Source organism: Phyllostomus discolor, chromosome 12, assembly GCF_004126475.2.
Source record: "Phyllostomus discolor isolate MPI-MPIP mPhyDis1 chromosome 12, mPhyDis1.pri.v3, whole genome shotgun sequence".
In the NCBI taxonomy this organism is placed as follows: domain Eukaryota; kingdom Metazoa; phylum Chordata; class Mammalia; order Chiroptera; family Phyllostomidae; genus Phyllostomus; species Phyllostomus discolor.
This window is the reverse complement of record NC_040914.2, coordinates 46,110,393-46,126,409: the sequence shown is the minus strand read 5'-3', so window position 1 is coordinate 46,126,409 and position 16,017 is coordinate 46,110,393. Positions and strand designations below refer to the sequence as shown.

Genomic DNA, 16,017 nt, shown 5'->3' with positions numbered 1-16,017 from the left:
ACTCTTCCCCGCAGAGAGTGGAGGGCCGTCTGCCCTACGGACCCACCTTGGTGACGTTGTTGAGGAAAACCGTCAAACACACGACCACGAGTAAGTGTAGCGACAGCTTCCCAAGCCTGCTAAGGAGGTTTCCAGTCTTCAGATCTTTCTAGAAATTAAAGAACTGAGTTTTAGTTCTTAAATTTTAATGTAACTTCATAAACACTTAGGATTACTTAAGGATTGAAACATCGGGTCGCACAACATATCGAGAAAGTATGTGGAAAATACGACCTACCAATTCTCATGTTTATATTATTGTAATATTTGCAATTTGCTAAAACTACACGAATCCTTTGATAAGCAGCTCCGTAAGGTGGGAAAGCATGCCCTTTGCCACCAGAGCCCAGGGCCTGCCACTCTCGAGTGCTCAGGGACACGGACGGAACCGCCCTCGGCCCCTCACCCGGGGGCCACAGGCACGGCGGCTCCCGGCGAGCACAGGGCAGCCGTGCACACGGATGTGCCCTAGCTTTCTCCCAGCCTCAGAAACCTCACAGGTGTTCACACGTGACAGCATCTAGCAAGTTCACGTGCAGTGACACTTACTGATAACGAGGGTGGAGAGTGTGACAGACGCTAATGTTTTTGATCGTCACCTAAAGGCCTGTTTCTAAAAATCCCTGTGGGCTGGCCCGTAGCAGCTTCCACAAAGACCAGTGAGAAAAAGGGTTTGCTCTTCCGGAAGCAGAAAACCAACTGCCTCCTGGACGGCGAAGTGCTCACGAGTTTCTCACGTGCTTAGGGGGCAGTCGGCAGGCTCGCTGCTGCTACAAAGGGAAAACCACCGATTCTGAAAGGTCGTGTAAGTCCTGAAAACTCTGCTTAGACGACAAAGTCAGAAGACCGGGTCACTGTGTTCAAACGTGATACGCTAGGAAACGTCCCCTTGTTTCCAGAGGCATCTGCGAGGGTTTCTGAGAGCTCCAGTTCTCTGAGAACTCGGTAACCAGGTGCAGGGGCAGGGGCAGGGGCAGGGGCTGGGGCTGGGGCTGGGGCAGGGGCTGGGGCAGGGGCTAGGGCTGGGGCAGGGGCTAGGGCAGGGGCAGAGCGTGGCGCCCACCCTGCCAGCGGGCCTGAGCGCGTCCCTGCTCCAGCAGCGCCTACTCTGCAGTCTGGCACAGGCAGGGCTGTAAAGGCTTTCTCTGCTGTTCCAACTTGGAACCCACGGCACCCAAGCAGGCATCCGGGGTTGATCCCTGAATGGGATGATGACTCCAGTTCTCAGGGAAATAATACAAACAGGAATGCTAACCAGGAACTTCCCAAAAGCAAATACCGATACTCCCCTTCCTGCTTTTTAGTGGGAATTTGCTCACACGTGTCCCTCTGAACACTGCATGAAAATGAAGTCCCACAAACCACACTGTTTACATAAAAACACAGACAGGAAAAGGCCTACCTGAAGTCTTCGTACAATCAACACTGAGAGGTTGAAACTGATGAGCAGCGACCCAAGAATCATGGAGTTGAAGAACTGAAGGGCGCAGACCAGGAGCAGAGCTGCGACCTGAATCGCGTACAGCCACGTCACCTGCAACGGCCAGACAGTCCGGTGAGGCCGTCCGTCCGTCCCGAGACAGCAACCCGCCTCAGTCCCAGACGCACAGAAAACACAGCCGCGCCAGTAACACGAGCTAAACAGGAGGAAACTAAATCATCGGCTTCTGTTTACTTAACGTTAACTGCAAAACACTTGACACTTTGTAACCTTAACTGACGAGGAAACAAACTGGACACCATGCAGCGGAGGCGGCACACAATGCCGCAGATACATTCCGGGAACCTCCCGTCTTCTTCCCAGCTCTTTCACAGTCACGGCTGACAGCCGACCGTCAGTATCTTCCTGTATTCTATCGCTTCCCACTTCCCCGCTGCGGAACCACGGCATTCAACGTTCCCTTTGTCTGTGTGTGTGGTTACCTCCCCCAGGGACTGAAAACCTCGTGGGAGTGGGTGCAGGCACAGAGCGGCACCAGGGGCACACGGACCCCGGCAGAAACCAGCCGTGGGGACTGCCTCGCAGGGAAGACAGGGGTGTTCACACCTGCCTCGGTGCCTGGGGGCCGGCAGGGGGACCACTCGGGGTCCCGTGCAGAGCTGCACAGGAGAAGTGCTCCCCTCTGGGTGGAGTAAAGACAGAAAGAAGCAAACCCCACCCACCTGGACCGAAGAAAGTGCCTCACACACAAAAAAGAATAAAGAGCTGATAGCTCTGTCTTCTCTTTCCAATTAGGCCACTTCCTATTCATACCGGCTCACGGAAAGTTCACTGTGTTCTGCAGCGAATCAGGGTTCCCCCCTGCTTTGTTCTGCGACCTCGCAAGACACAGACCTGCATCAAGGACTTAAGCCTCAGGCCTGTCACACACACGAGGACACAAACGAGGGCCGCGGCTCCGTGTGCCACAGGCGAGGTCCCTGTGGCAAGTCAACAGAGACGCACACGCCAGCTGGTTAAATGTTACTATGAAAATTTTATGAAGTACGGCAGAAGAGCTGTCACATACCCACGGACTTCCTTGGGAAAAAGTCAGTACACAGCCACACACTGTAAAAGAGCTATCATGTAAATTAAAACTTAAGTCATCTTTAAAAAGGGCAGTGGACCTGGATATTTATGCTCCAAATAAATGTACCGGAGGGGGGCCCAAAGACCTCCAGAGCTCATCCATGAAAAATTGTGTGTTATGTTCACACGCCCAGACCTCAGCCCCTTCCCAGTCCTCTCCATCTGAGGCTCGTGAGTGCTTCTGCTGGGTTTTGTTTCCCTTCGGGGACGTTTCCCACCCAGGGAAACAAAACTCAGTTGCTCGGGGCGAGATCAGGTGAATAGGGAGGGTGGGGCACGGGGCTGGAGTGGGGGGAGGCGGTGGAGACGGGTGGGAGTCACACTGTTTTTGGTCAAAAACTGCTGACCACTCGGCATGGTGTGGGCAGGTGTGCTCGTCAATCACCCATCGTGGAATGGGCAGACGTGTTGAAAGGGTCTCCTAAAAGTTCACCGAGGCCGAGCACAGCCTCTCACAACAACGCCAGCTGGTGCGCTGATACAGGCGTGTACAGGTGTGTGCCTAGAACACTCGCCCAGTGGGCGGGGGAAGCCTGGACTACAGGGCCCGCCCCCCAGAAGATAATTCCGGTTTCTCTCTGAGATCTCCCCTTGTACCACTTAACGTACAACACGCAGAAGACAAGTTAAGACGGTCCGGTGAGGCTGCGAGAATCGCCCTCTCCAAACACCACAGTCCTGTGAGCTGCAAGCAGCCCCCACCTCAGGGAAACACCCACATGCCACGCTCCTTCCAAGGCAGCAGTGGCCGGCGGCCGGCGGTGCTCACCTTCAGGGCCGGCAGCATATCCAGGGAGTCCAGGGCGAACAGCCCCAGCGCCTGCAGCAGCATCGTGAACTGATTGAACTGCCAGGTCAGGCTGAAGACGAAGGTCGACACGAAAATGGCGAGAAGGGCCAGCCTCTGGAGACAGAGAGCCCCGTGTGAGTCCGAGTCGCCGGTGAAGGAAAGCCTCACAGAGAAGTTTCCAAGAGCGGTCAGACCTCTGTCACCACGCGGAAGACCCTACGCCGCTGCTCTGACACTGCTGCACTTGTTATGTAAGCTCTAAAGGCCCCCGGTGACGCTTGGCATGCAAACACTCCCACATGGGGCTCGAGCCCCGCGCTGGCACGGAGGCGATGATGCGTCACGTCACATCTCGAGAGACGGGGCTTCAGAATTCTGGCAGTTTTGTAGAAACTATGGTTTTGCTACAACCATGTAAGGGCAGAATATGTATTTCAACAACAACAAAAAGAAACCATTTTCTTTGCAAAGGAGGAAACGGCTCAGAAACAGACTTCATTTCACTTAAAACACTGGCCACGCACTGAGGCCCATTCCCAGACTCCGGGACAGGGTGCAGGTCACCACTTCTGAAGCTCGGACGCAACTAGAGACTGAAAATGCAGGACCTTTGTCCTGGCCGGTCGGCTCAGTGGTTGAGCACCAGCCTGTGAACCGAAGGGTCGCCGGTTCAGTTCCCAGTCAGGGCACCAGCCTGGGATGCTGGCCAGGTCCCCAGTAGGGGGTGTGCGAGAGGCAACCACACATGGATGTTTCTCTCCCTCTCTTTCTCCCTCCCTCCCCCTCTCTCTGAAAATAAATAAATAAAATTAAAAGAAAAAAGGCAGGACATTTCACGACAGCTCACCTCAGACAGAGGCCGCAGGTTGGGCCTCAGGAAGTACGTGACGGCCGCCACCTGGACGGCAAAGAAGGGCAGCGCCCAGTTCTCCCGCAGCGGGACGGTGAACTCTACCCGGGTCGTGTCGACTCTGCAGGGAAGACACAGTGCCCGCCGCTGCCCTCGCACGGGGTCACACCCGGCCGTCCTGCAGCGGCGGCTACGCTGCATTATGGACACTTAGATTCTGCTTGCAGGCTCTCGGTCATTGTAATCGGCACTGAGACCCAGGTCGCCCATCTGCACACGCGTGTTCAGGTGGGGGCTGGGGCAGTGAACAGACGTGCCCACGCTGACGGCCTGCCACCACCCCCCACGCCACCAGCGCCCATGCCCTCCCCTGCGTCAGACTAGAGTCCCGCCTGGCCCTCGAGGACCGGTGTGCAAGCTCCCCGCCTCCTCGTGCACCCCTGAAGGGCAAGGGCAGGCCGGTGTCCCTCTCTGCACGCCTGGTACTAGGAACCACCCTGCACATAGTAGGTGCTCAGTAAACATCCTGCATTTACTCTTCAGGCAGACAATAAACTTGACTTTCACTGGCCCTTGCAGGAGTGATAGATACAGTAAGCTCAGATGCCAAGGCAGCAGGACCCATCGGCCCCTCGGGCTGAGAGTCTGAGTTCTGCCCGACACTGAGCTGTGAGCATGTCGGTGTGAACACATGCGCCTCGACCTCTCTCCCTGTGCATTCTCACGTACGCTCACACACCCGTAAGTAACAACGCACTCGCAAAGCACGTTGCTGAGTGCTGGGCATATAGTTACTACTTAGTAAAGTTACATAAAAAGTAATCTGCCCAGGGCTGTAAAGTAAACGTCAGAACCTGGGTGTGAGTCGGCGGGAAGTCTCCCGTCAGCCCTGGTGCTGCCACTGTCGGTCAGGCAGTTTGCAGCACGTGTTCAATGTCTGAAGAGTGCGTCTCACAGCGCTGCGGCGCGCAGAAGCAGACGATCGGAGGGCGGAAACGTCCCTCGCGTCTGCGCAGAGCTCTGTGCTTCGCTCACCGTAAGCGGCGGCCGCAGCCCACTGCACAACACGAGGGACGGCGGCAGGCAGAGGGGCACCGCGCACAGCTCTCCCGACTCGCAGGCCAGGGCCCCGCCCCTTGGCCGGGGCGCGCGCAGGACGTGCAGCCTCCCTGACCGAGGCCGGGGGCGCGCACGCAGGACGCCCCGCCTCCCTGACCCAGGCGCACAGACGCCACGCGGCAGAGGCTCCCACGTCGACCGGAAACGAAGAGCCGCCCGTGCGCACGCGTGCCCGGGGGGAGAGGCGCGCAGGCCCCGCTCACCTGTTGGTGACGTACCAGCACGCGGCCAGCAGCCCCGCCAGCCACGTGCCGCTGAGGAGCCAGCTGGTCACGTAGAGGGCCGCGACGTAGACCGCCTGGAGCCCGAACAGGGTGTAGATGTAAAAATAGACCGGCTCCAGGTACTTCTGCGGAGGGACGACAGCACGCGCCCGTCAGGGGAGCCCCAGCCCTGTCCGCGCCGTTAAACCGCGACAGCAGTGGGGCGGGGCCCGGGGGCTCTGGCTTCGGTCTGCGGACAGGTTCACGGCCACTGTGTCCAGTCGCACCTCGGCCAGGCGAGAAGCGGTCGCTGGGACTCGCGAACCGCCCGATGTTTTCACTTCAGAGGTTACAGAGAGGAGAGCGGACACGGCTCCGCACGGGGACACGTACCACTCCCAGCCTGCGCACGCACACGACCCCCAGGAGGCAGCCACCCGCACAGGATGTCTCACGAAGCACAAACACCGAGCCAAGGTCGCAGCCTCCGGGAAGACAATGCGGGGGTGGCCGACAATCCGGAGTGACCTGACGCCAGACCCGTCCAGGTGGAGACCGGAGTAGCGGGTCCCTGCGCTCAGCGGCGCGCACGCGCGGGGCCGCCTGCACGACCCACTGCGCGACCCACCTGCACGGGCAGGGCTCGGTACAGAGCGCTGAGGAGAACCTCCTGGTAAATGTTCATTCGCTGCAGGAGGTTGATTGTCCTCATGGATTCGGTTTTGTTGTCGTACATGAGGCCGTGAAAACCTAAGGTGGATATTTGAAAAGTCAGAGAAAATGGTTACAATTCAAATTCTTCACTGATTCACAAGCATTCGTGGGCTCTTGGGAGTGGACGCCTGCGGCAGCCTCCACACCCTGCCGGACCCTGCGTCCCGGCCCCTAGCCCGCCCCCACCAGCGGGACAGTCAGACCACTGGACAGCCGGGACACGGAAGGGCACCGGGGGCTGCAGCGGAGCCTGGAGAGCGGGAGACTCTGTCTGGTGGAGGGACTGAGGTTTTCAACAAAAACCAGTGAGAACAAATGGAGGGGAATCCACGGATTAAAAGGCACAGAGAGACAGGGCAGCGACGGTGGCGTGCGGCCTGGGGCTGGACCTGGAAACCCCACCGACGCCCACGGCAGGCTTCCTCCCACCCCTGTCCGTGTGAAAGTTCACGAAAGAGTGACCCTCGCAGGCGACACGTGGCCTGACAGTGGCCTTGGGAGGGCGACAGGCTCTCGGCCCCGCAGCAGCCGCCCAACCCGCACCCCCGCGTCTCCGCTCGGGGCCTGGTGCGTCTCTGTCTCAGAGGCTGACTGACGACCCGCTGCTTGAACACGCCATCTCTTCTCTTTTTTTTTTTTGCAGGAGCCAGTGTTCGGCCCAGGCCACCTGCCCAGCATCCCGTGCCCTGCCCCGCCTGAGGCCGAAGCCCAGTGGGTGGGAGCCCAGGCAGCGGGCATGTGAGGACAGACGGGAACCGAGGCCCAGAGGCAGGCAGACATGGTCTCCACAGAGACCGGTCTCCACAGCAGCCCACTGCTGACTCTTGGCCGATAGCCAGGCTCTGCCTCACCCTGCAGGAAGCTCCCCTCGGGCCGCCTCCCTGGGACCAACCACACCTCGGGCCACCAGACAGTTGGGGAGGAAAGGCTTTCTCCGGCACAGAGCTCCCACTGACAGACACAGGAGGAGGTACAGGACCAGACTGTCCCTCTGTGACCCCGCTGAGACGCTGGGTCTGGGCGATACTCCTGAAAGGGCTGGCGGGTCATTCGCCTTATCACGGGGAAAGCTGCCTGTCTACCCAGGAACGGCCTGACGGGCTTTTAGGGCACGGAAAGGAAGGTGACGAGAATCTCGGGTCTCACCGTGACCCATGGGAGTGCAGCAGGGCACCCATGGGACCCGAGTCACTGTCAGGGCGGGCGCACCAGCACTTGTGGCCTGGGCCCCTCGGGGGTCCCTCTGGCCCTGAACGCTGAGAAGCAGCGACAGTGGCAACTGCAACACGAAGGGACGGACAGGGCCCCCGGGACCACTGGGACTTTCGTGTGCTATCCAAATGCCCCTTCCGGACACTGCTCCTCCTCCCCCTGCAGAGGCTCCTCCCCCTGCAGAGAGGCCTCCGAGAGGAGACGGTCTGAGGAGAGTCAGCTGCAACACCGAGAAACGGCAAGCAGACTGAGTCTGGGGTGGAGCAGAGCCGAGAGGCGAGGTCCCAGAGCAAACCCCCCCCCACGGGCAGACCACTGCCCCCCGAGGGAAAGCGACGGGCGCCCCGGCCCCAGTACCTTGCAGGAGGCTGGGCGCCTGCAGCATCTGCTTGTAGTAGGAGTAGTACAGCCCGCACTCGGTCCGGAAGGAGATCTCCCGCTCCACCTCCTGAAACGAAGGGAGGCCGTGCGTCTGCAGCCCTCCAGGGCGCCAGCATCCACGGTCACTATGGAAACGGGGCCCAGGGCTACAACTTAAAAGGAAAACAAACTGAAAATGCAGCCTCAGGAAATCTTGGCAAATGAAAACAGCAGAAGGCTGGCTGCTGCTGAAGCCGGGTGTGCATTACAGGGAGGGGTTTATCATACCATCCTCTCTGCTGGTGTGGATGCTTAAAACTGCCCGCAGCAAAGCATTTAAAAAAACAGAGGCAACCAGTTCCATTTAGTTGGTGTCTCAGAGTTACCATTTTTCTTGTATTTCACACAAATTACAACTTTAAAAACACACACTGCCATTCTTACATGATATCGGTGAAAGACAAAACAGGAACAGCATTAAAGGTCCCCCAAGAGCCTTGCATGTTCCTCTCCTCCTCCCCCTCCCTCTGCAATCAGTAAGCATGTCCTCAGGTGGGGATAAAAAAAACAAATGAAAAGAACTGTAATTGCATCAGACACCAGCTGACAGTATCACACAAGAGGAACACTTTTCTTTGTGTTACAGGAGTACACGGCACTCTTGGTGAAATGGGGCACGCCTCTCACACGTGGGCTGACAGTCATGTAGGAAAACGGACACAAGAAATTTAAACTGCTTCTGCATAACAAGTCAGTTTTAGATGAACTAAAATGCAAAGCCATAGCTATTAGTCAACTTGGTTGTAAGATGCTTTTCATAAAAATTAAACCGTTAATATAACATATGCAGGCAACTGGTAATGAGGCCGGAGAAGTTTCTGGAATGATTGCATTAATACTCTTAGATCCTGTATTTTATATATATGTGCAGATATGTATATTCTCACATATGTGAGAACATGACATAAGTGGGCAGAGAACTGTACTGTGTCACTACAGATCCCTCCACACCAGCGTTCAGACCTCCAGCCCAGAATCTGCAGCGCGCTGCCCGGACTGTGTCTCACCTCCGGCTCCCTGCCCCAGCCGGCCCCACCCACAAACCCACCTCCCTGGGGAAGGGGAAGCCTGCCTGGTCCACAGACGAACCTCTGTCGGCACGTCCGCATTTCCCTGCTGCCAACTACGTTTCAAACAGTAGTAAGTACCTCGTTAAAGGAACCACTCCTGCTGTTTACCTAGAAATCATTTATTTCTTCTACCTTTAAATATTCCTCCTATTCTTTAAAAAAAGTTGTATAAATCAGTTCATGAATAACACATGGAAGAAATACTCAAGTATTTAAGAGTACAGACATCCAATCATTGGCCTTGAAAAACAAATTATCATGTTCTATCTTTGTTAACTCTAGAAAAAAAATGGGAAAGTGGGCACGGCAGCAAACCTTATACAATGAGCTTCCTTTCATAGAAAATAAATGTATCCTGGAAAGATCAAACATTAAACAGAAGACTCAGTCAGGTTCTGAGATTTCATTCATTAGCACAAGTGCTTTGTAAAAAGGACAACATGAAATGGTGCAGCTTTTCCAGCTGTTACATTTGCTCCGGATTTGAGATGTCACCTTTCGCAGCAGCAAAGGCAACACTTCTTAGCCACATTACTTCATCCACCCTTATTTTAACCTCTGAGAAAACCGACTCTATTCCTTTTGATAACGTAAAACTAAACTAGTATCACTCCCTTCTAGACGTTAACTGAACCACTATTAGCTTTCTTCCACGCAAATAAAAAGAAAACATTCAGTTTAATTACATTCTTTTTCTTCTCTCCAGCTGCCTTAAAAAAATTTTTTTTTAATCCTCACCCAAGGACACTTTTTTACTGCTTTTAGGCATGTGCCCTGACCGGGAATTGAACCTGCAACCTTTAGGTTATGGGATGACACTCCAACCAACTGAGCCACACCGGTCTCTCCAGCTGCCTTAACGTGCTCACACTTCACTGTCTCCCCTGGGACATTCTGACATCGAACCTACGCCCGCCAATCAGACGGGAGAGCCACAGCACGGTCCTCACCTGCGGCTCCTTCCCCAACACGGTCTGAGAGTAAAAGGCTGACTTCGTAAGGGGGGGTGGGCAAACACTGCTCGAAGCACTAACGGCAGAAAGCTTCCGTGGCCCCCCTCCTCATTAGCACAGCCGGAGCGTGCACAGAGCAGAGGGCTGTAATTAGCCAAGACGCACCCGCACGTGATGAATCGGGGATCTTGGCACCAGCTGCACGGAACCAACCGCTACACTTCATCAGACAGACATCTGCAAGTTCTACATCTGCTTCCTGCTAAGAGAACATCTGCTTCCCCCACTCCGGCACTTCCCCAGTTTTACGGCGATTTATACTCCGCCCGGTGGGCTGCGCGGGGCCCGCGCACAGCAGCAGGCTCTGCTTCGAACGCTGCGGGACGAGCACGTGCTCCCGACTGCGTCTGCACGGCTCCACAGGAGGGCTGCGGGGAGAAGCTCACGTCTCCCCCAGAGCGGGAGACGGGAGGGCGTGGGGAGACAAAGGGAGAGCGTTGTTCAGGAGCTGTGCCGCTAAGGCCGCTCTGCAGCGGCGTGTCCAGAACGTAGCGCAGGCACCCGAAGGGAAAAGCACCAGGAAGGAAAATGACGGCTCGGAATGAACCGTCTGCACCTTGGGCAACACAGAGGGGACCCGCCCTTTCAGACAAACAACACCAAGTTCGCAAAGGAAACGTATCATTAGTCTCTAAAATTCTCACGTAGGTAACTTTTGTTCATAGAATCTGCCCCCTAAATCGAGAGGCTGCAGCTAGTGGGGAAGCCCCGGGAAGACTGACCTTGCAAACACAACCCGTTTCTGAATCAGGGTCACAGATCGTCTCACCGGGAAAAGGCGGCTCCCCAGGTCTGTGCCCTCAGCGAAGAGCCACGCACATGCATGTCTGCTGTCTGGCTGAGTTCGCACCCCTCTGTCCGAGGGAACGGTTCCTGCCCTCGAGGGGACACGCCGTAGCGAGAGAGTGGCCGAGCTCTGTGGTGCTGGGACCACCGTAGAAGTAACTGGGCTCCCACGGGGCAGCCACCAGTCCCGGGCCTGCTGTGGCTGCCGCCTGCGGACAGACCCTGTATATTCCAAGGACTCCTTGCCTTGCAAGATCGTCCAGCGGGAAGACGTGCAGCTTCTGTGGCACCAAGTGCACAGCAGGGTGACGGGGGAAAGGGTCAGCACGAGGAAAAACACACTGAAGAAAACTGAGTGACCTGAGTGACCTCTTTGAGCCCCTTGAGAATCACCCTTCCTTATCACTGAACACTTACTTGCTGGGAAAAAAGTTCTAAGAATTTAGTCCTTGAGCCCAAGGGTTTATTTTTCAACGAGAAAGAATGATGCATTTTTAAAAAAGGAAGACAACCTCAAGGAAAGAGCAGCATCAAGCCCTGGCTGGCATAGCTCAGTGGATTGAGTGCAGGCTGCAAACCAAAGTGTCGCAGGTTCAATTCCCAGTCAGGGCGCATGCCTGGGTTGCAGGCCATGACCCCCAGCAACCGCACACTGATGTTTCTCTCTCTCTTTCTCCCTTCCTTCCCTCTCTAAAAATAAATAAAAATTTTTTTTTAATTAAAAAAAAATTTTTTACAAAGAAGAGCAGCATCAGCCAGGGAGAATAAAGAGACTCTGCCCAAACCGTCGCACTGGCCTCCCCACAGGACTTGTGCTCCTGGCTGGGCTCTGCGTCCTCCTCGGACTCGGCCCCTCGGCCCACAGACACACTCTGAGCAGCCGGCGACAAGCACGCTTCTGCCGGGGGTGCGGCAGGGAACACAGAGACACACACCTCTGTCCTCCCGGAGTTCACAGTCCGGAGCAAACAAGTAAAACGCAGCGAGTGGAGCGGAGACTGCGAGAGGGAGGGAGGGGCAGGGCAGGCCTCTCGGAGGAAGAACGACTGAACAGAGGCCCGGGGAGGAGCGGCGGTGGGCGTGTGGGAAGAGGCTCCCGGCTGGACAGACGGCCCTCCATGCCGCCTTGAGGGACAGGGAGGAAGGGGGACAGCCGGCACTCGGGGAGGCTGCTGAGCCCCTGGAGCTTCCTGCATGTGTCGCTTCCCTGTGACACTCACTCTCCCCGCCCTGCCCAGCTCACCCCTCCCACCTTCAGGTCTCAGGGACGTCACGTCACCCAGGACACCCCCGGCCCCCGACCCTCCCACCGGACCCCATGGCACTCCACGTCAGCCCCACACAGCACCAGCGCGATGCGCATGGGGCTGCTGTGGGCCTGCGTCCCTCTCCAGGGCGACCTCTTGAAGACGGGGGCTGTCCTGCCGGCGGCGCTGCCCCCACTGACAACAGTGTCTGCCAGCTCATGGCAGGTGCAGAGCGTACACTGACCAGGTTCAAGGCTGCCGGCCAATTCCAAAGGCTTCGTTACCCTCTCCAGGCTCCCAGTGCTTAAACCCAAGTTCCCCACAGACCTGGCGCTGAGCAAAGCAGCAGCAGCAGGATGAAGGGAACAGGAGAAACATCGAGGGTGCCCGGGGCGTCTGGACAATGGGATGCGTTCAGCTGAGGCTGCTGCTGCCAAGGCCACACCCGAGCCTCAGACCAGAGAACAACACCGGCGGTTTAAAGTAGAGTCACCCGGCCTCCCCCGCCGTCTCCTGATCACGCAGTCACCAGCGCCCGACTTCAGCCGCGCGCCCCCACAGGGGCGTCTGAGCCTCGACTCAGAACACTCGTGTCAGTGAGCGAGCGTTGACCTGCCTCGATCCGAGGACTCTCTTTATGAGCGCTCCCTTTTAAAGAGACAAAGGTGAGTGGAATTCTTCCTGACAACAAAAACTAGCAATGGTCACCGAAGGACAAGAGCTGTGACCCCTCTGCTGTCACGGTCGCTCGTGCAAAGGTGTGTCGACACGGGCCGCACCACCAGCTGCCGGGAACCAGTCAGACGCATCAAACCTGTCATTCCAACAAACCAGAGCTCCAAGCATTTTGGAAAACTCTCTGTGGGAAGTGCCTTTCGATTCCTCACTGATGCCTCTGAGTACTCTCAGAGGCCGTAAACCTTTGACTTTGGGAGGTGGGTTTCGTCTCTTTCATCTCTTCAACTAGCCATCAGTAGCCGCAGCAGTGAGTAAGGTCAAAGATCATGACACTCTGGATCGAAGCAAGGCATGTTTGGTGCAAAAACACGGCCAACGAGTAACTTCCCTTGCAAACAGACTTGCTGTGAAAACAGCATCTAATGAAGAAAGGACGTCTAGACACGCTTGGAAGAGTGCAGAAAGACAGCAGGAGGCCGGTGTTTAGAACGCCGCAGGCCCTCCTCAGAGCGCGAGCAGTGAGACGCCCTCAGCGGGGAAGGCGCGGCTCCCGGCAGCGCCTTCTGAGCTGCTCTCCTGTTTCTTTAAACTGTGCCCGGAAGAGGAACCCCTCCCGTGACCCTGTCTGCGCGCACACGCAGAAGTGAGAGCCCGCAGTGAGAGCCCTGGACCCACCGGGAGGCCCCGCCCCCAGCCCTGAGGGCGCCGGTTACGCAATCCTGGCTGACAGACCCTCACCCTGCGCCTCCGCTGCGTCACCAGTGACGAAACTCGCTTGACTGTAGACATTCTGGCCTCATGTCACCCTCACAAACACAAACCTATTTATGCCACAGCCAAACTTTCAGAGACTGGCTTCTTCATGGGAAGCCACGGGGCGTGGGCCCTCCCTGGGCACACAGAGGAGCCCAGGGCACAGAAAGCTCGTACCTTAATGTTCGAAAACCACAGGTCATTTTCATGTAGAGTGGCCAGGTAGACGGAGGTCAGCACTCCAGCACAGAGGGCTATGGCTCCACCGGCTGTGAGTGACAGGATCTGCCACAGTCTTCTCCCGGTACAGCCTCCTGGAAAAGCCAGACCGATCACTAAGTCAGTGGAGAACTGCACCGTCCTGCCTCTGACCACCACGCCTGCTGCGTCCCGGCTGCCCGTCGCTGGGGAGCCACACCACGCCCGCCCACAGCAGCAGGCCGGGGCTCCTCCTGCAACCTCCAGCCGGCGCCCACCCGCTCGCTGCAGCCTCTCCCACTGCGTCTAACCACATTCACCCATCCTGCCCACTGGAACGTGGGCTTCTTGAGGAGCTGTCTTCCCCACCTGAACACCCAGGGCCTGGGTTGGGCACAGTTCAGTGACCACAGTGTGGCCACTAAGTTTGTGAGACGGAGACAGTGGGTTCCGTGTCGAGGAGGTCAAGTCTGCCTACAATTTGTGACCCAGTTACCATTTGACCAATAACTCTAAATCCCACCGAAAAGAGTAAAGGAGGAAAATTCAGGAATTTGCCTGAAGATAAAGGATAAAACATGTCTGACTCGTGTTTCAATATGTTAGTGAAACAAGGCCCCCGCCCCCGGGCCAGGCGGCCAGTGTGGCCAGCAGAGGCCAGGCGAGGGGACCGTGGCTCCAGACGGTCGCCAGCCCGGAGCAAGACAGCGAGACCCCAGGCCCTCCTCCGAGCTGCGCCGGGCCTTCTGCCACCAGGGCGGCACAGCCCTGTCTCCGAGCCGCAAGCAGGTCACTCATCAGATGGAAATGTCAGATGGAAATGTCGGGCATCAGCCCGCATTTCCCGGAGGTCAGGTCTCACTGCATCACTTGTATCCCGTGGGAGGGTCAGCTCACGTGCAGAAATGAGAGCAGTCCCCAGTGCTGCTTTGTCGCCTACCAGACGGCACCTCACGTTCCGGTGTCACACTCTCCTGCTGGGCGGCGCCATCCTCAGACACTTCCGAGGCCTTGGCTCCTTTTCTTTGCCTGATGGACATCATGGTGTTGAAGGCTCTGGCGCAGGGTTCTCCCCACGGCTCCTGCAGGTAGCGCAGAGGAAATGCCAGGACCGTCCACTGCCCCAGCCCCAGCGCACCCTGGGCACAGGCGACCTTCCTTGGCCCTTTCCCGTCTTCCCTTCACATCTCCACCAGCCGGCAACTCTGCACTCAACACAAGAACGTGTGGATGAGGTGTTTGTGAGGGATGCCCCCGGGACGCCAGCAGCCCCTGCCCTCGTCGCTGCCTGAGCCCCCTGCCACCGTGCAGTGTCACCTAACTGTGTCCTGCATGTTACTCCCACAGCTGCATGCCACCAAGGGGTCCCGAAAGCTTGTCCCCTGCCTGGTCGTGAAGACCTGAACCGCAGGTTGTGTCCTGCGTGGATTTCAACATCTGTGCTCCCTGCCGGGCCCGAGTGGAGAGCGGTGCCAGCTGTGAGGCTTTGGGCGGGTTATGACCCCCTAAAGGCAAACAGCTTGCTCCGTGGAAAAGAACCGACCCATGTTATGCCACTCATTCACTCGCTCGTCCATTCGTCCATTCACTCCTTCATTCGTCCATTCGCTCATTAACTCATTCCTCCGTCGGTTCGTTCACTCCTTCGTCCACTCGCTCATTCACGCCCTCGTTCACACAAAGCCACGCGCCCCACGCGCACGCGGGACAAACTCCGAAGCGCAGGTTCGGAGCCGCGGGTCCCCTTACTGCAGGCGCACAGGTTGTCGAAGCCCCACAGCGGCCACACTCGGGGCGCCACGACAGCGGACACACACTAGATCCACGCGGGGCCGGCGCTGTGGCAGCCGCGCCGACCGCGACACTGGCCTCCCGTCCCCGAGAAGTCACGGCGCGCAGCGCGCAAAGGGACGGAGCAGCGCCGGATCACTACCGACCAGCACGGCCGGGTCGCCAGAGCACACACCTGTGCTCCGCGGTCCAAGCGCCGCTCCGGGCGCGGCAGGACCGGTGGGCGGGGCGCTGAGGGCCGAGGCCCGAGGACTACCCGGACCCGTGGAGCCTCGCGCACCGCCCGGAAATGGAGCCTGGGGACGTCCGCGCCCCGCCGGGGGCGCGCCGGGGAGGCCGGGCCACTGCGACCGCGCCCATAGGCTCCGGGAGCCGTCCGTCAACCCGGCCCCGCCTCTCACGGCGCCCTATCCCGCCCCGCGCCGTGCAGGCCGGAAGGAAGCGGCACATTTCCGGTCGCCGCCTGTGCAGCCTCGGGAGGAAAGGGAGCAACTCGCTTCCGGTCACCTTTGCGGCGGGAGGGAGCGCGGCTCCGGGAGAAGCGACGTCCCCGTCCCCCAGC

At 57.8% G+C, this 16,017-nt stretch overlaps 1 protein-coding gene across 3 annotated transcripts in view; it reads right to left on the bottom strand.

The window, feature by feature from the left end:
* The window catches only part of DPY19L3 (dpy-19 like C-mannosyltransferase 3), a 31,148-nt gene extending 15,365 nt beyond the window's left edge, over nucleotides 1-15,783 (bottom strand). For 2 of the 3 annotated variants that reach the window (XM_036013302.1, XM_036013303.1), the window contains exons 1-10: nucleotides 15,631-15,783; nucleotides 14,605-14,746; nucleotides 13,644-13,780; nucleotides 7,857-7,947; nucleotides 6,202-6,323; nucleotides 5,574-5,719; nucleotides 4,249-4,372; nucleotides 3,381-3,515; nucleotides 1,442-1,573; nucleotides 47-148 (exon numbers count right to left, since the gene is read on the bottom strand). In XM_036013302.1, the coding sequence (XP_035869195.1) occupies nucleotides 47-148; nucleotides 1,442-1,573; nucleotides 3,381-3,515; nucleotides 4,249-4,372; nucleotides 5,574-5,719; nucleotides 6,202-6,323; nucleotides 7,857-7,947; nucleotides 13,644-13,780; nucleotides 14,605-14,707 (1,092 nt within the window). In that variant the 5' untranslated portion in view covers nucleotides 14,708-14,746; nucleotides 15,631-15,783. The remainder of the gene's footprint in view (nucleotides 1-46; nucleotides 149-1,441; nucleotides 1,574-3,380; nucleotides 3,516-4,248; nucleotides 4,373-5,573; nucleotides 5,720-6,201; nucleotides 6,324-7,856; nucleotides 7,948-13,643; nucleotides 13,781-14,604; nucleotides 14,747-15,630) is intronic. The other variant, XM_036013304.1, reaches the window with a different exon arrangement.
* Between the last annotated feature and the right edge of the window lie 234 nt (nucleotides 15,784-16,017).